The sequence below is a fragment of the Trichechus manatus genome, unplaced genomic scaffold (assembly GCF_000243295.1).
Source record: "Trichechus manatus latirostris isolate Lorelei unplaced genomic scaffold, TriManLat1.0 scaffold00087, whole genome shotgun sequence".
NCBI lineage: Eukaryota > Metazoa > Chordata > Mammalia > Sirenia > Trichechidae > Trichechus > Trichechus manatus.
In genome coordinates, this window is record NW_004444023.1 from 7,900,256 (window position 1) to 7,919,182 (window position 18,927).

Genomic DNA, 18,927 nt, shown 5'->3' on the forward strand with positions numbered 1-18,927 from the left:
AAGGTTCTGGTAGGACGTGTTTTCGTTCTTGTTTGATTCTATGAATTTCTTTATTCCATCCTTAATTTCTTCTGTAACCCAGTAGTTTTTGAGCAAGGTGTTGTTCAGTTTCCATGTGTTTGATTTGTTTTTCCTTGCTTTTTCTGTTGTTGATTTCTGCTTTTATGGCTTTATGGTCAGAAAAGATGCTTTGTAATTTTTCGATGCTTTGGATTTTGTTAAGGCTTGCTTTATGGCCTAATAAATGATGTATTCTGGAGAATGTTAGATTTGCATTGGAAAAGAAAGTAGACTTGGCTGCTGTTGGGTGAAGTGTTTGGGATATGTCTCTGAGATCAAGTTGGTTGATTGTAGCGTTTAGCTCATTTGTGTCTTTGTTGAAATTCTTTCTGAATGTTCTGTCCTTCACTGAAAGTGGTGTGTTAAAGTTTCCTACTACTATTGTGGAGCTGTCTATCTCTCTTTTCAGTGCTGTTAGAATTTGTTTTATGTATTTTGGAGCCCTGTTGTTGGGTGTGTAAATATTTATTATAGTTATGTCCTCCTGGTGTATTGACCTTTTAATCATTTCATAGTGTACTTCCTTATCCTTTGTGGTGGATTTTACTATTAAAATTAAAATTACTATATAAATTAAAGTCTAATTTGTTAGAGATTAATTTTGCCACTCCTGCTCTTTTTTGAGTGTTGTTTGCTTGATATATTTTTTTTCCATCCTTTGAGTGTAGTTTGTTTGCGTCTTTAACGTGTGTCTCTTGTAGGCAGCATATAGATGGATCATGATTTTTTACCAGTCTGCCACTCTCTGTCTCTTTATTGGTGCATTTAGTCCATTTACATTCAGCATAATTATTGATAGGTATGAGTTTAGTACATGATTTTGATGTCTTTTCTGTGTGTGTTCACAGTTGCTTTGTTCCACTTAATTTTCTGTGCTGAGTCGTTTATGTGTTTGCTTTTCATCTTTTTCATTGTTTTTAATTTTGTGTTTGCTTAGTCTTTATATTTTTCTAGTTTTTTATTTTGACTTGTAGGATTGTTAGTTTCCTTTGTGGTTACCTTAATATTTACCCCTATTTTTCTAAGTTTATACCAGTCTTTTATTTCTTTATATCGCATTGACTTCCTTTCCATATGAAAAATCTATGTCTACATTTTTTATGTCCCTCTTTTTTTGTTTTAATGTTGTCATCTTTTATGTATTGACATCTGTTTCCCTATTTTCAGTGTTTTAGCTTTGGTTTATTTTTGTGACTTCCGTATCTGGATTGATATCTGGTTGCTCTGTCCTGTGTTCTAGTCTTGGTTTGTTATATGATGTTATTGATTTTCTAATCAGAGGACTCCCTTTAGTATTTCTTGTAAGTTTTGTTTGGTTTTTTCAAATTCCCTAAACTTGTGTTTATCTGGAAATGCCCTAATTTCACAGTCATATTTGAGAGACAGTTTTACTGGATATATGATTCTTGGCTGGCAGTTTTTTTCCTTCAAGGTTTTATATGAGTCATCCTGTTGCCTTCTTGCCTGCATGGTTTCTGCTGAGTACTCCGAGCTTATAGACTCTTCTTTGTAGATGACTTTTCGTTTATCCCTAGCTGCTCTTAAAATTCTCTCTTTATCTTTGGTTTTGGCAAGTTTGATTATGTCTTGGTGACTTTCTTTTGGGATCTACCTTATGTGGGGATGAGCATCTTGAATAGATATCTTGTCATCTTTCACAATATCAGGGAAGTTTTCTGCCAACAAATCTTCAACAATTCTCTCTGTATTTTTTGTTATCCCCCCCTGTTCTGGTACTCCAGTCCAGTCCCACATAATTCTTAGGGTTTCTTTGTTTTTTTAAATCCTTTTATCTGATTTTTCCTCGAATAAGCTTGTGTCAAGTGCTTTATCTTCATTCTCACTAATTCTGACTTCCATTGCCTCAATTTTGCTCCTATGACTTTCTATTGAGTTGTCTAATTCTGAAGTTTTATTATTAATCTTCTGAATTTGTGATTGCTGTCTCTCTGTGGATTCTTGCAGCCTGTTAAAGTTGTCATTATGCTGTTCTCTAATCTTTTAAATTTCCTCTATTGTGTGTTCTGCGTTTTGCTTAATTTCCTTCCTAATTTCTTGAAGAGTTCTGTATATTAATCTTTTGTATTCTGCCTCTGGTAATTGCAAGAAATTTTCCTCCTCTGGAGAATTTCTAGATTATTTATTTTGGAAGCTTGCTGAAGCCATCATTGATTGCCTATTTATGTGACTTGATACTGACTTATCTCTGAGCCATCAATAAGTTATTATATTTATTTATTTTTTGTTTGCTTACTGTGTCCTGGCTTCTTGTTTTGTTTCGATAAGCTCAAGTAGGCTGCTCGTATGAGCTAGTTTGATTATTGGCACCTTTGAAGCTGTAATGTCCTGTCACCAGATGGTTAGATCTGTTACTAGTATGTGAGCTCAGGAGTCCTCCCACTCCTCCTGTATGGATCCAGCTCAGGTGCCCAGGTAGATAGCCACCAGGTGTGTGGTGTAGGTTCTCACAGTCCTAGACAGGCATGAGTGATTGGTGTAGGCACAGGCATCTGGCTGCAGCAGGGGGACACACTCTGAGCAAGGCGGGGGGCTGATGGCTGCCCCTGAGTGTCCAGGAGGAAGTCATGTCTCTGTTCCCTGGAGAACGTAGGTGGGTGGGTTTTGTAACTGGACCATGAGCACCTAATGGTGTTGGCTGTATGGACTGGGGGCACCTCTTATTCACTGGCCCCTATGGCAGGTGGTTAGGTGGCATGGGTGGAGCCACCAGTCCTCTGGCCCCTGATGTGGGTAGGTGAAGACCCTGCTTAATGGGCAGAGCAGTGTCAAATGTCAAGAACTTGCAAGTTCACAGCTGAAACAGTTGAAGTTAGAGTTCCAATACATACCCTGTTGTAATGTGGTAATGAGGGCCTATGCTGTTGAGATGGGCCCACATAAGTCTCTGCAGGGGTTAGGCACTCAAAGTCTATGGATCCCTTATGCCTAGGCAAAGGAGCTGTGCCTATGCTGGGTTCCTGGCTTAGGGGAGCTGGCAGTTTATTTTGTCCTGTCTTTGGTAATTTATTTACTCTCCAAGGCAGGGAGAATGGCTCCAGGCGTGTGACGGATCCTACTTCCGGCCCAGGGGACTTGGCAATTGCTGAGGCTGGTCCAGGACCCAGTGCAGGGCATGGAGCAGGGAGGTAAATGGGAGAGAGGTTTTTCCCTAAGGGGGTGGTTTTTGATCTGCGTGGTAGGCTGTACACAATTACTTATCTTTTGCTGATCCAGGGCTGTTTCTTACTGGTTCTGGGTGGCCTTGCAGACTCTCTGGTGCTGGCTCTCTCCTGGAGTGGAAAACGTGCCTCCTGTGCACTGCTGCTGGCCTTCCTCACTGCTCAACCCCAAGCTGATCAGGCCTGAAGGGCTTAGGCTCTTGCCGGGTCAGGTCTGGCAGCTCCTCGCTGCTTCCTCCCCTGCTACTCGGTCCAGTTCCTCAACTCTGCCTTTGATGTTCAGGGCTCCCAGATTGCCATATATAATCAGTTTACTTGTTTTTCGGGTCTCTGTTGTAAGAGGTTCCACCAGAAGTGTCTGGCTACTCCGCCATCTTGGTCCCATCTCAACTTTTAGAACTTTATGTGCAGAGTGACCTATGAAACAATAGCCTTACATTGAATCTACTCATTAATGTAATGAAAATTTGTCACATACTGCCTTTGTATCTGGCCCTGTTTCCAGGAGCTGAGAATACAGCGGTGAATCAAAAAAAAAAAAAAAAAAGTCCATGCCCTCTTGGAGAGAGCATTGAGTTGGTTGGATTATATTTAAGTGAAATCTTGATATTGAAGGTAATCTAGTCAAAGGATGTGATATGTACATTAGGTGAAACTGACATGGGATCTATTGGTACAAGGTGTTTAGTTAGAATTTTTAGGAGTTAGAAAATCCTAAAAACTTGTAATGACAGTTTCTTGTCAAAATTTAGTTGCCGTTGAGTTGATTTCAGCTTGTAAAAACAGTGTAGGGTCAGCATCTGACCTTTGGCTTCAGAACTGGGAAGGAGAATCAAGAGCAACAGCCCAAAGCTGATTGTTATGAGATAGAGATCAGACATGTCTTCTCCGCCATCCTTACCAATTCTCACACCAACTGTCCCTCCCCGTGCACTCCCAGTTTCTCTGCTGTGTTTGGTAATTCATCGCACAGGTCACACGGAACTCACAGACAATACTTACAATTATGGGGTTTATTAGGGAAGTAACAGGTTACAATTCAAGTTCAGGAATACTCAGGATACAGTTCTTCCATCAGGATAGCGTCTTCCCAGCCGTGCTGAAGGCATGCCTTTCTCTGGCCCTTTGCTTCTGCCCTGCTAAGGCAAATGTTACAAAGTTCTTTTAGCTCTGCTGATAAGTGCCTAGAGGCACTCCACTCCACCAGTAAGCCTAAGCCAAAGGTACTCAGCTCTAGCTCTGTGGACCAGCAAACCTAGCTCCACCAAGTGCCTGGAGGCACCCTACTCCACCAGCAAGCCTCTTGCCCAAAGGCACTCAGCTTTCTCGCTCCATGGGCTGGGAAGCCCACCGCACTGTCTCCTGCTGGTCTCTCCTGTCGCCATTTCTCTACCAGCACTTCTCACCATCTTCAGTGTTAACAGCTTTCTCTTTCTCCCTCTCTCTATCCGTCTCTCGTTTGGTCTTCTGGTTCCAGGAACTTCTCAGCACAGAGATCCCGGGTCCAAAGGACATGCTCCATTCTTGGCCCTTCTTCCTTGGTGGTGGTGAGATCCTCTCTCTGCTCTGGAATTAGCTCTCTATTAAGCCTAGGGGAATGGCAAACTGACTAATCCTCTCCTTAGGGTTCCATATACCTCATTAGCATGCTCCCACCCAATCATTTGGTGGGAGTGGAGTTACAAGACCATGATGAGAAAGGCCACAAAAGTGATCCATCACACGTCACCACCGTTGTGACCCCTTGAGTGTGAGAGTAGAACTCTGCTCCCTAGGATTTTCATGGCTGATTTTTTAGAAGTAGATAGCCAGATATTTGTTTCAGGTTTCCTCTTGGTAGACTCAAACCTCCAGTTTTTCAGGTTAGCAGCTGAGTGCATTAACCATTTGCACTACTCACCACTTCTGGGGTAAGGACTCCTTTTAAAGGACTCCCTTTTTATTATTGTGTTTTAAGTGAAAGTTTACAGTTCAAGTCAGTTTCTCATACAAAAATTTATATACACATTGCTATGTGACCCTAGCTGCTCTCCCTATAATGTGACAGCACACTCCTCTCCACTTCAGATTTCCTGTGTCTGTTGAACCAGCTCCTGTCCCTTTTCGCCTTCTCATCTCGCCCCCGAATAGGAGCTGCCCATTTAGTCTTATGTTATCTACTTGAGCTAAGAAGCACTCTTTTCCTGAGAATCGTTTTATGTCCCATAGTCCAGTCTAATCTTTGTCTGAAGAGTTGGCTTCGGGAATGGTTTCAGTTCTGGGCTAACAGACAGTGTAGGGGCCATGTCTTCCAGGCTCCCTCCAGTCTCAGTCAGACCATTAAGTCTGGTCTTTTTACTAGAATTTGAGTTCTGCACCCACTTTTCTCCTGCTCTGTCAGGGACTCTGTTGTGTTCCCTGTTAAGGTGGTCATTGGTGGTAGCTGGGCACCATCCAGTTCTTATGGTCTCAGGCTGATGGATTCTCTGGTTTATGTGGCCCATTTTGTGTCTTGGGCTAATATTTTCTTTGTGTCTTTGGTGTTGTTCATTCTTCTTTGCTCCAGGTGGGTTGGGACAAATTGATGTATCTTAGAAGCCTGGTCGCTAGTAAAGGACTCCTTTTAATGGTACTTAAGCATCCTAAAAAAAAAAAAATTCTTTTTTAATGCCCATGTCTTATCTCTCCAGGTAGAAAGTAAATTCCTTGATAGTTTTTCTATTTCTCCCTTAGTTATTTTAAATTCTTTGATAGTTTTTGAGTATTTATACCCAAGTAGAATGTAAATAACTTTATAGTAATAACTTGTGATGATTCAGTGTAATGAATTACTTAATATGGCCCTTCTACCCATAGTGTTTGTGACAAACATATAAAGATTGAGTGGGACTATGAAAATAAGGTGTATGGAACTTGTGATGGTTGAGGTCATGTTTCAACTTGGCTAGGCCATGGTTCCCAGTATTGTATAGTTCTCAATTTTGTGATGTGCTGTGAATCTTTGAGCCCTGGTGGCACAGTGGTTAAAAACTCAGCTGTTAACCAAAAGTTGGCAGTTCAAATCCACCAGCCACTTCTTGGAAATACTGTGAGGCAGTTCTTCTCTGTTCTGTAGGATTGCTAAGAGTCAGAATCGACTCAATGGCAACGGGTTTTGTTTTGTTTTTGGTTTTGTAAATCCTAGCCTCTGCATGTGGTCGTGTTAATGAAGCAGGATTAAGAGCGTATCTTGAATCACTACCTTACTAGAGGGTGGGACTCAAGTCACCACCTTTACCTCAGTCACTACCCTTACTAAAGGGCATGACTTAAGTCACTGCCTTCTCAAATAGGGGGAGTTTCCTTGAGGGGTGGCCTGCATCAAATATATGTAAATGCTCTGGGGAAGTTCTCTCTTTCCCACTCAGGATCCTGCATCCAGTTTGTGATCATCTGACCTCCAGTTCTTGGGACTTGAGCCACCAACCTGTCATCTGACCTGCTGATTCTGGGATTTGCCAGCTTTCACAGCCTGGTGGGCTAGAAGCCTATCATCTGACCTGATTCACCAGCTTCCACAGCCTTGTGAGCCAGCAGCCTGTCATCTGGCCTGCCAATTTGGTTTGTCAGCCCCCACAGCCACGTGAGTCAGGGAAGCCTATGCCTGACCCACCAGTTTGGGACTTGCCAGCCTCCACAAATGCGTGAGCCATTTCCTTGCATTCCTGAGAAGTCTGATTATTTCCTTTTCCCCAGTGAACAGTCACTCTCGTAAAAGGTCATAGATCCCTTTGGGGGAGGATAGGAAAAAGATTAACAGTATAAATTTTGGCAGTGTAGTGAGGTCCTTCCTCAAGGGGACCCAGCCTCCCCTTCATTCAAGGGGTTATGGTTCTTTAAACTCACTCAAGTCTTCGAATTGACTGAGGGGCCGTGACTCTCTTCTGGTGATTCATGTTAGACTGCTGTTCATTTGACCTAGAATTTATCGGCTTATACAGATCAAGTAAATATTTAGTAGATTTCTTATCTGTTTCACTGCTAGGGATACCATGACTAAGTAGCCAATGAAGTCCATACGAGTCAGACTATTCTGATTTGTTTCCCCTGTCCATTACGGTAACCACACTCACCTTGTCTTTGTCAGTTGAGAGATACCACTTGGGCCCTACCACCATGGGGTCCAATCTCAGCTCCATTGTAGTTAGGTGTCTTAATTCAGTCAGGGCAGTTCCCACTGTCAAATCTGACTTACATACAATAGCAATCACAGCAGTCTTCAAGGATGCTGGGGCTCCCTTCACAAATTTGTTCCTCACCGTTGTGGTGAAAGGTATGTCCTCTGGGCACTCCATTTGTGGGTCTGTGGGTCTAACCTGATAAATCCACTCTAACATGCCAGTTTCCCTAAACCTTTGGATACCTTCTTCTACACAGTATACCAAGGCAGGTATGGTACTTCAACTTGATTTAATGTAGGCCACTGTGTAATCCATGCTTCAGTGACCCAACCAAATGAACAGATTCTTTCCTAATGTCTCAAGCTGAAACATTGAATGAAGAATCTGTGCTTCGTGGGCCCGTAACAATAAACTCAGACTGATCCATCTTTGTGTTCCTTGTATCATTATCCCATACCCTTAGTAGCCATTCCCACACATATTCCCACGGTTTCTGTTTGTACATATTAGAAAAGTCAAGCAGTTCTTTTGGAGTGTAGTGTACCTCCTCCTAGGTCACACTTTGTACTCACCTTTTGGGACTTAAGTCTAGTTATATGTCTAGAAGCCTAAATGGGTGGTGGGGTTGTATTTTGAGAACATTCAGCATTGTCTTTTGAGGCATCTGACTTGGGCGATGTCCCAGGCAGTGACTCAGACAAAGACTCTTCAGATACAGCTGGGTTAATCTCATCAGATGGGGGTGAAGGGGCTAATGGTTTTACTGGGGAGGGTGGCTTAGAAGACAAAGATGGAGTAATCTCTTCAGATGGGAGTGAGAGGGCTGGTTCTGTTGGCAGGAGTAATTCAATGGACTATAGGGATTCAGTGTCCCCAGCTTCCTGATTATCTGCCCATACATCCCCATCCCAAGTTTCAGGATCCCATTTCTTCCCAATCAATGCCCTCACTTGAACATCAGACACTAGTCGAGGTTGGGAATTCAGTTGGAGTTGTAATGCAGCCACTCTTATGATAAGACTCTGGGTTTAGCTCTTGACAATATTAGCACTGTTACTGCAAGAAATAAGGCTTTCTTTCAGTGCAGAAGTGGAAACTTTGAGGTCTTTTATGCTGCACTTGAGCTTTGACTCTGAAGCCCTGAGCTCATCTCTTCCTTTCACCACTTTGTCTAGTGAAAGTACGACTAACCAACTAACTTCCTTATACTTCTAACTTCTCATTTTGACAAAATTGTAGAAAGGTATCACATGCAGTCACCCAGAGCCTTGCCTTTCACCAATACCTGATTATTGGTGGCGATATTTTACGTATTTCTATTGGCACTTCACACCATGGATTAGCAGTGCCCTCTTTACTGCTGGAAGCAGAGTCATCAACATCTTTAAGACTAACCAGACTTGAGAACGAATTTAGAAAACTTATCCTTACAATTTTATTTCTCTGGAACCACTCTCAGTACCAGATGTCTTAGGCCGGGTTCTCTAGAGAAGCAAAACCAGTAACACGTATAAACAGAGATTTATATTAAGGAAATGGCTCATGTGGTTGTAGAGGCTGGAACATTCCAAGTCCCTGGGTCAGGCTGGAGGCTTCTCCTGATTTAGGTAGCCACAGGGGCTGGCAACCCAAGATCGGCAAGTCAGTAGGGCTCTGGCTAACAGGCTGCGAAGACCAATGAATCCCAAGATCGGCAGTCAAGACAGCAGGCAGGTGAGCTGCTGGCTCAAGTCCCAAAAAGCAGAGGTCAGATGAACAGGAGCCAGCTGCAGGATCCAGAGCAAACAAGAGCCCATGAGCCTTGCCTGAAAGTTCACCTATATTGGATTCAGGCCACACCCCCCAAGGAAACTCCCTTTCAATTGATTGGCTATTCACAGCAGATCCCATCATGGAGGTGATCACATTATATCAAATCTCATCATGGAGGCGATCACATCATTATATGACTGCCAAACTACATCATAACTGCCAAACTACTGAGAATTGTGGCCCAGCCAAGATGACACACAACTTTAACCATCACACTCCTCTTCAGCCAAAGACTTTTGGTGCCTTGGGGTTCTCTTCATTTCTGACCTGCTGGCTACAGATACAGAGCTTTTCCCCTTTCCTTCAGGATGTCAGCCACAAGCCTGGGGATTCCCCTGGCTTTCCTCACTTTTTAGCTACTGCCTATGAATTCAGGGGTTCCTTCTACCCCCTTACTATACCAGCTGCAAGCTTAGGGTTTCCCATCCACCACCCTTCTGACCTGGTAGCTCCCACTAATCCTTATGATTTGATATTTTGGTGGAGACTTCATTGAAAGCACTGTACTTAAGATTGCAACTTTATTATCACAAAAGAAGATACAAAGGTGCATAACGCAATGTCTGGGAGGCTTCCTAATGTAAGACTTTGATGTCCAAAGGGTTTGCTACCCTCCCTTGTGCATGGATGTCTTTCACCAACCAGGAAGCCCGTGGAACTTCTGTGTCCAAAGCTTTTATTGGCTTCATTTTGTAGTCATGACTGGGGCATCAATTCATAATCATGGTTGATTGAATCATTACTCCCCTGCTACTCCTTAAAGTCAGCTGATATCAGGCCACAAGGTGGTCTTTCTGGCTTGGACAGCCACCATTCATTAACACAAGCCCACATGAAGGAGGCACAGTACATACTTATGCCTGGTAGACACAGCCTCTGCTATCAAACCTAGAATCCTCATCATCCCAGTGAAATCACCCTTTACCTGTCTGCATGACCTCAGTTTCTTCTGGGCTGACAGGCAGTATTATCACATAGTGGTTAGGAGTGAGTTCTGAAGTTAACACTGCCAGGACAGGATTTGAGTCCATGCCCCAGCTGTAAGCTCTTAAGCAACACTGAGTACTTACCTATGTCCCAATTTTATCTTTAAAATAATTACTGCTTCATAGGGTGTTTGTGGAAAGTACAGTCATGCATGACATAACATTCATTTGGGCAATGTCTGACCCCAGGACGGATTACCCAACAAGCAAGTTATGCATGAGTTTAATTGTACTTACTTAGTGCACAATTTCACCTGAGTTTCACCACATCAAAGATGTGCACTCCAGATTAGTAAGTAAGCACATATTAAGCCCTGCATACTTTGCTTTCTGTAAACTGGTGCATACTGTACTTATTGGTTAATCAGCCCCCAGTCTGACCACATATGCTTCTGTGGCTCTGGATGTGGGCTCTTGGGCTTTGTCCAGCAGGCTGTGGTGGGGGCTGTGGAGCCAAAGCTGCTCCTGCTCCTCAGGCAGGTGGAACTGTGGATGGGACTGGGCGTACTCTGCTCACTCCTCGCTGGCTTTCTCTATCTCCACTCCACTGCCCTCTCAGCTGCTGCTGCTGCCCATTTCTCTGGCCTCCAACAGCCACTCCAGCAGCAGCAGCAGCAGTAGCAGTGAAGATGATGGGAAGTGGGCTCAAATAAAGTTTTAATATAATATGCTTTTTGAGTGTTGATTTGTAACTATGGGTGGCACATAAGTTGGACGTTCATAACTTGAGGACTGCCTATATATAATATGGTGTTCGCAGAATGACCAAATCACATAATGTCTTATTCCACAGAATGTATCATTGACGTTAAGCAATGCATGACTGTAGTTAAAACACCTTCTGGAAATCAGGCAATCAGTAAAGGTATTATTGTTATTAGTTCTAGTGAGAAGAGGAGGAGGAATTGAGAATGTCGGTGTGTCTAACCTTAATCATAAATCTGTAGCTTGATGACAACAAGGGCTGTCATGCACTGAGCCAAGGGTTTCCCACAGAGCAGTTTAATCTTTGAATAAACCTTTGATTGCAGAGTCATTTGTAGGGGCCAGTGAGATGGCAAATTAAGCAGTAACTCAGAGAAAAGAAGTGAAACAATGAGGACAGAGTAGAGGAAGTGATCCAAGTGCTATTTTTGAGATAGCATCAAAAAGAAGTGGTTCAAAGTGTGATCTTTTGACCTTTTCTAATCAACCTCCAATACCCTATATTCCAGATAATCCCCCAAATCTCCATTCTTAATTGTGCAATGACTGCTGGCTGAGAAATGGGATGAACGAGAAGTTGAGGGCAGTAGTGATTCAGTGGTAGAATTCTCCCCTTTCATGTGGGAGGCTGGGTTTCCATTCCCAGCTCATGCATGTCAAGGGCAGCCACCATCTGTCAGTCAGTAGAGGCTTGCATGTTGATATGAGGTTGAACAGGTTTTATCGGAGCTTCCAGACTACCACAAACTAGTAAGAAAAGCCTGTCAATCTACTTGCTGTTTACTGATCTCACTTTTAGTGGCTTTTCCCTAATGCCCAACTCCAGATATAACCAGGCCGTACCACTGCTCTTTTGCCCTGTCTGTGATGGCCACTCTCATGCAGTACCAGCTTCTCCAAACCTTTTCTGCCCGTAAAAGCTGCTTCCTGCAAGCGGTTTCCTATAAGAAGCTTTCCTTGGTGCTCGGCTTATTGGCTTTTTGCCTTTTCCCTGTTGAGAGAAGAAAAATCTGATCAATAAGTCATTTAGAGTTAAAAGGTGGTATTGGGTGGTAAAAAATCTGGGAACTGGGAGCACCCCTCTAAAGAGATGTTCTCATTAAAATTTTCATCAGACTATATACATTACAAACTGTTAGGGAATTTCCCAAAAAGGAAATTTAAGATGATTGGTTGCCATTGACTTAATCAACAGGAGTCCGCTTGGACTGGTTTATTAAATTTGTATGTCTACATTACGTAGGGTAGTTATGGCTTATCTAATTATTAAACTTTTCCCAGAACTGTCTTTATCATGAGTTTTTAAGTTGTTAAGGGTTAAGAGTTAAGTTTTAACAGGGGAAGACATTTTCTTTAACACCCTGTTTACCTCCCCAGGTGTAAAAATGAGGTTGAGTTGGTGACTGACCTCCTCTTAACTTCAAAAGGAGGAAGAAGACTCAAGATCAACAGTCCAAGCTGATTCCTATGGGGCGGAGGTCAGACATACCTTCTCTCTCCACCATCTTTATCAGTTTTGACACCAACTGTCCCTCCCATGGCACTCTCTACTACTCTGTGGGTTCGATAATTTATTGCAATGGCCACATAGAACTCACAGACAATACTCACAATTATGGGGTTTATTAGGGAAGTAACAGGTTACAGTTCAGGTTCAGGAACACTTGGGATACAGCTCTTCCATCAGGACAGCCTCTTTTCAGCTGTGCTCACAGGCACACCTCTCTCTGGCCCTAGGCCTCTGCCCTGCTCAGGCAAGTGTTCCAGAGCTCTTTTAGCCCCAGCCAATAAGTCCTTAGAGGCATCCCAGGCACTCAGCTTTCTTGCTACATGGTCCGGGAAGCCCACTGCTCGGTCTCCAGCCAGTCTCTCCTGCAACTTCTCCTCTTCAGGGTTACAGCTCACTTTCTCTCTCTTTCTGTCTCCTGGTTCCAGGAACTTTTCAGCACAGGGATTCCAGGTCCAAAGGACATGCTCTTTGTTCCTGGCTGTTCTTCCTTGGTGGTGGTAGGATCCTCTCTTTCTCCTCTCTGAGGTGGCTCATTTCAAGCCCAGCAGATGGCAGAACTGACCAATCCCTTTGGTGGGCCACAATTACCCTATCTGCACAGTCCCGCCCAATCACTTGGGTGGGAGTTACAAGACTACAGGAAGAAAGGCCACACAAAAGTGATCCATTGCACCGCACCAGGATTGCATCTTTTCTGTACAGACACTTGAACTCCCACTTGTCTATTTGCAAACTTTTTCCTTTTTTTTCAATATAGTCTTTAAAGGGTGTGACCATATTAATTTGCTGCCCAGCCTGCTGAAAGGAATTTGTTCACTGTGCTAAAAATAATCAAAACTTACTGAAATTGGAACATAAGTTTTATTCTGAGCAGTTATTCTACATGCATATAGGGGAACCATTTTGTTTCCAGAAAAAGCAAATGGCTCAAAAAAGCTAGGTATGTTTAAGCTTACAAAGAGAAGAGGGAGGAATATGGAAGATCAACCATTGGGTAATCTTGAATTTGTTGACTAAACCCTGTCTTCCCCCCTTTACTGAGATCAACTGACATCAGGTTACTTCTGGCCTGGCTGCTAATAATTTGGCCCTCCACCTCCCTGCAGCCATGAGACTTTCTGAGATTTAAATTAGGAGGTAATGGTTTGACAACTATCCTTTTCTACCAGGATAAGACAAATTTAAAAGTTGTCGAGGATTTCATTTTACTTGGATCCACAATCAATGTCCATGGAAGCAGCAGTCAGAAAATCAAATGGTGTATTGCATTGGGCAAATCTGTTGCAAAAGATCTCCTTAAAGTGTAGAAAAGCAAAGATGTCACTTTGAGGACTAAGGTGTGCCTGACCCAAGCCATGGTGTTTTCCATCGCCTCATATGCATGTGAAAGCTGAACAATGAATAAGGAAGACCAAAGAACTGATGCCTTTGAATTATGGTGTTGGTAAAGAATATTGAACAGACCATGGACTCCAAGAAGAACGAACAAGTCTGTCTTGGAAGATGTACAGCCAGAGTGTTCCTTGGAAGCAAAGATGGTGAGACTTCGTCTCACATACTTTGGACATATTATCAGGAAGGACCAGTCCCTGGAGAAAGACATCATGCTTGGTAAAGTAGAAGGTCAGAGAAAAAGAGGAAGACCCTCAACGAGATAGACTGACACAGTGGCTGCAACAATGGGCTCAGATATATCAATGATTGTGAGGATGGTACAGGACTGGAAGTGTTTCATTCTATTGTACATAGGGTTGCTATGAGTTGGAACGGACTCAACTGCACCTAACAACAGCAAGAAGACAAATTTACATGCTGTAAAGCAGTTTTTGACAGGCTTTTACAGTTTAGGTCAAGCTTCTTATGGTTAATATTTGGTTTTGTAAATAACGAAAACCTTAAATTCAAAGTAAGATGTCTGTTATTAATTTTCCTATTCAACATCTGCCATGTTTTTCTTGTAAAGCTAAAGCCACTGAAAATCTATTCATTTTCTACAGAGGTCGGAGAGCCAGGAAACCAGACAGTTTTGGTGGCTTTCTGGTCTTCCAGGCCATCCCTGACTTGTGTTGTTGTTGGGTGCCATTGAGTGGATTTTCAACTCATAGTGACCCCATGTGACAGAGTACAACTGTCCCTGATAGTCACTTTTGAAAAAATTGGCCAGTGAAAACCTTATGAATAGCATCAGAACATTGTCTGATATAGTGCCAGAAGATGAGCCCCTCAGGTTGGAAGGCACTCAAAAAATGACTGGGGAAGAGCTGCCTCCTCAAACTAGAGTCAACCTTAATGACATTGATGGAGTTAAGCTTTTGGGACCTTCATTTGCTGATGTGGCAGACACAAAACGAGAAGAAACAGCTGCACACATCCATTAATAATTAGAACATTGAATGTACGAAGTATAAATCTAGGAAAATTGGAAATCATCAAAAATGAAATGGGACGCATAAAGATCGATAGCCTAGGCATTAGTGAGCTGAAATTGATTGTTATTAGCCATTTGAATCGGACAATCATATGCTGGGAATGATAAATTGAAGAAGAATGGCATCATATTCATCCTCAAAAAGAACATTTCAAGATCTATTCCAAATTACAGCGCTGTCAGTGGTAGGATAATATCCATAAATTTCCAAGGAAGACCAGTTAATACAACTACTATTCAAATTGACTACCAACCACTAATGCCAAAGATGAAGAAATTAAAGATTTGTACCCACTTCTGCAGTCTGGAATTTCGGTTAGCGTCTGGCCCATTAAACCCTTAACCATTGTGCCACAAAAAGAAAAAGAAAAAAACCCCACAAAACAAAACAAAAGACCCCGGCCCTTTACGTTCTGTACGGCTGGTTTTCTAATATGGCCGCCTCCAGAGAAAGAGAGCTATGTCCAAATGGGCGCAGACATATTATCGCCTAAGAGCATCTGCAAAGGACCCTACCTGTGCTCCTTTAAAGTCCCAAACCCTTGCCGGCCTCCGTAGACGGACAAAGATTCTGCGCGGGGGGTCGAAAAGTAGAAGGACTTCACGGAAGTAAAGGCAACTTTTTGGAACGCGTAGTGGTGTGGAGAAAACAGGTCCGTGTGTGTTTTAACCTTGGAACTGGGCGACGGCGGTGTGTGGATGTGGTGTCGTGAGGGCACAAGGAGTTCCTCAGGCGAGCGCTGGGGTAGAGGTGTTTGGGGGAAGCAGGTGGGAGTCCGGTTCCTTTGGGATCAGACATGGGGTGAGCGCTTTAGGACAACGATTCAGGCTGTCCTGTCAGAATAGGGGGGCTTGCGGATCACTCTGCTTGTAAGGGGTGGACGTGGTATTTAGGATGAATGCGGTGTCTGGTTCGGGTTCGGGATTTAATGTGGGGCTCAGTGAAGTTGGAGCTGGGGATGGACATCGTAGGGATGTCCGGTCTAGTCTTCGCCTTAATAAGGGCGTGAGGGTGGTCTTGTGTCTGTGGTACAGAGGCTCGTGAGGACGAAACTTTAGAAGCCCGGGACCCCTGGAACCTCGGCTGCTGGAACAAAAGGCGGTTTATTTCCCGAACAGTAATTGGAAAACCTTGGTTTAATCAAATATTTTCATAATATATATTTTCTCCGCTCATCCAGTAGTTGGCCAACTACTGACGGAGGGACTAATCCACCAGGCCGCCCATCGGTCTAGGGCTGCTTTCGAGCTGCAGAAGTAGAGGTGAGTCGTTGTGTGGGAGAACTTTTGGCCCGCAAAGCTTTACATGCGTGCACGCTTTCTGCTACTAACAGAATCGCTGTTTTAATTATTTATCTTCTGGCAAGGTGTGCCATGTTCTAGTTTATTAGTAAGTCCTTGTGAGTCCAGTTCCAGTTCCCATTGGTAGTGTTAGGAATGGCATGGAGATAAGCTCAGGTATGTGGAGCAGTTCTACCCAAGTATGTACGTAAAATGGAAACACTAGTGGCGTAGTGGTTAAGAGCTACAGGTGCTAACCAAAACGTCGGCAGTGCGAATCCACCAGGCGCTCCTTAGAAACTCCGTGGGGCAGTTCTGCTCTGTCCTATAGGGTTGCTATGAGTCGGAATCGACTCCGGCAGCGGGTTTGGTTTTGGTTATGTTCGTAAAAGCATTCGACTACTAGCCGAAAGGTCTGAGGTTCGAACCCACTCAGAGGAGCCTTATGTTTCAGGCGTGCGGTCCGTTCTGAAAGGTCACAGCCTTGAAAACTCTATGGAGCAGTTCTGTTCTGCACACATGGGGTCGTCATGAGTTGGAATCAACTCAATAGCAACTACCAATAACAAAAACAACAGGTATGTGAAATATCTGCTCATTGGTTCCTAGGAGAGCATTTTCTCTTAAATAGGTAATTCCTTCAATCTCTTTTTCCAGGTAGATGATCATATTGTCTGAAAATAACCTTAATTTTTTGTCCATCCTTGTAATGTTTATATATTACCCTTATGATGCACTGGCTCAGTTCTTCAATATAAAATGGATAAATAGGTTGGTAGTTTTTGGTACATCTTTGTTTTGTTGCCTATTCATAAAATTCACTTCTATATTATCTTCCCAGGAGGTGGGATCATAAAATCATGAATTCATGCAGGACTTTAAATTTAATGACATAATGAAATTTGTAGTAGTATTTGTTGATTTTATCTGGGTCATTTCTCCCATTAATTCCTTATACTCATTATTTGCGCCATTTCATCTTTTGATCCATCTCACTCTGAATGTGTATATTTTATTGGTCTTATCAAAGAACAAGCTTTTGGTGTTTCTGGGTTTTTCGTTTTGCTTTTGGTATTTTTGAGCTCCTCCATTCCTTTAATTTTTCTACATTTATCTTTTAAAAAAATGTACAATTAACTAGTATAACTAGCATATATACATGTAACTAACCACTGCCCAGGGGAAGAAATAGAATATCGCCAGCACCCAGGTGGTGCCTTTGCTCAATCAGATCCAAACCTCACACTCCAAGGTCATTACCATCCTGCGGTCTATAGCAAGCACTTCCAGGCTTTCCTTTATAGTTTTCCCAGGTATTTAATTGTTCCTAATCATTATAACTTTTTAAAAATGTTAATTTATCGTGTTTTCAGTGAAGGTTTACACAACAGTTTCGGTTCTCATTCAACAGTTTCTACACAAGTTGTTCAGTGGCACTGGTTACATTCTTCACAATGTGTGAACATCTCATTATTCCCGTTTTGGTTATTCCCTTTCTATTAATCTAGTTTCTCTAGTCATTTTAATTTATTTAGTTTTGCCTATTTTCAACTGAGTATAAATGGAGTTGTATATAATCAATTTTTTTAAATCAGGATTGGTTTGCTCGGTATTTTATTTCTGAGAGTCAGGCACGTTGTTACACACAGCTGTATTTACTTTGCTCTGTAACCGAGTTGGCAAACTTACTCTATGAATGGTTACATAGTAAAAATTTTAGGCTTTTCAGGCTGTATAAATTCTCTCACATAGAATTCCTTGCTGCTTTGTTTTGTTTTTTGACAACCCTTTATATAAATGTCGAAATCGACTCAACGGCAACAGATTTGGTTTTGGCTATATAATGTACAAGACATTCTTAGCTTGCATGCTGGCCAAAAGTTTGAGTTGCTCTGTAGCATTCCATTGTATGAATATGGAGCATTTTTTTCTATTATTAATGTACACTTGGGTTGTTTGAAGTTTGGACTAGTACACATAATGCTTCTTTGAAAATAGTGGTGCATGTCTTGTGGTTCAAATGTACACTCATTATAGGGGGATATGTACCCAGATGTATCCCTCAGACTAGCGCTCAACTGCTAGCCAATAGATTGGTGGTTCGAACCCACCAGTGGCTCTGCGGGAGAAAGATGTGGCAGTCAGCTTCCATAAAGATTACAGCTTTGGAAACCGTGGGGCAGTTCTCTTCTGTCCTGTAGGATTGCTATGAGTCGAAATTGAATCGACGGCGCTGGGTTTTTGGTTTTACACCTCAGATTCAAATTGTTGTTCCAAAATGTATATATAACTTCAACCTAATAGATGGTGCCTAAGTGTTTTCTGGAGTGGTTATTTCACTTTACAGTTCCTCCAGCAGAATAGTCTTCACTTTATAGTGATTTATGTGGTATGTGTATAATGTTTCCATGGCCTAATGTAAAGTTATCTTCTTAAAGCTTTATTGATTTGCCATTCTCATGGAGAGTTACAGTTGACCCCGAATTGATAGTTTTGTATTTTGTGAGGTAGGGATAAAGCTTTTTTTTTTTTTTTTTACATGATATTTGATTGTCCAAGTGCTATTTTTTTGAAAAGCCTTCTTTGGCCCATATCTCTGCAAATTCTGACTCTTTAAGTTTAATTGCCCATGGATGTAAAATGTTTTGGGGCAAGAAATAAAGGGACAGTCAGCAGTATTGGGCACCTTGTGTTAAGATGAGTGCCAGGAGCACTGACTGCATCTGGGCCCAGAGGTACTGTATCACTCACATTGAATTTTCTCTTCAGCCTACAGGTCCTGACTCCTCAGCAACAAGTGGATCACTTGAAAGGAGGAAGAAGTTGC

The 18,927-nt window shown here is 42.5% G+C and overlaps 1 protein-coding gene and 1 long non-coding RNA gene across 3 annotated transcripts in view; both read left to right on the top strand.

Annotated features, from left to right (window-relative positions):
* The window catches only part of LOC105756570 (zinc finger protein 613-like), a 75,061-nt gene extending 56,144 nt beyond the window's left edge, over window positions 1-18,917 (top strand). Inside the window, exon 5 of one of the 2 annotated variants that reach the window (XM_023736439.1) lies at window positions 18,870-18,917. In XM_023736439.1, coding sequence (XP_023592207.1) covers window positions 18,870-18,883 — 14 coding nt within the window. In that variant the 3' untranslated portion in view covers window positions 18,884-18,917. Of the gene's footprint in view, window positions 1-12,258; window positions 12,356-18,869 lie in introns of those variants that run through there. The other variant, XM_023736438.1, reaches the window with a different exon arrangement.
* On the top strand, window positions 15,365-18,863 carry LOC111821517 (uncharacterized). Its single transcript, XR_002824904.1, has 3 exons — window positions 15,365-15,472; window positions 16,001-16,082; window positions 16,555-18,863. It is a non-coding gene; the product is annotated as an uncharacterized LOC111821517 (long non-coding RNA).
* Window positions 18,918-18,927: the final 10 nt, after the last annotated feature.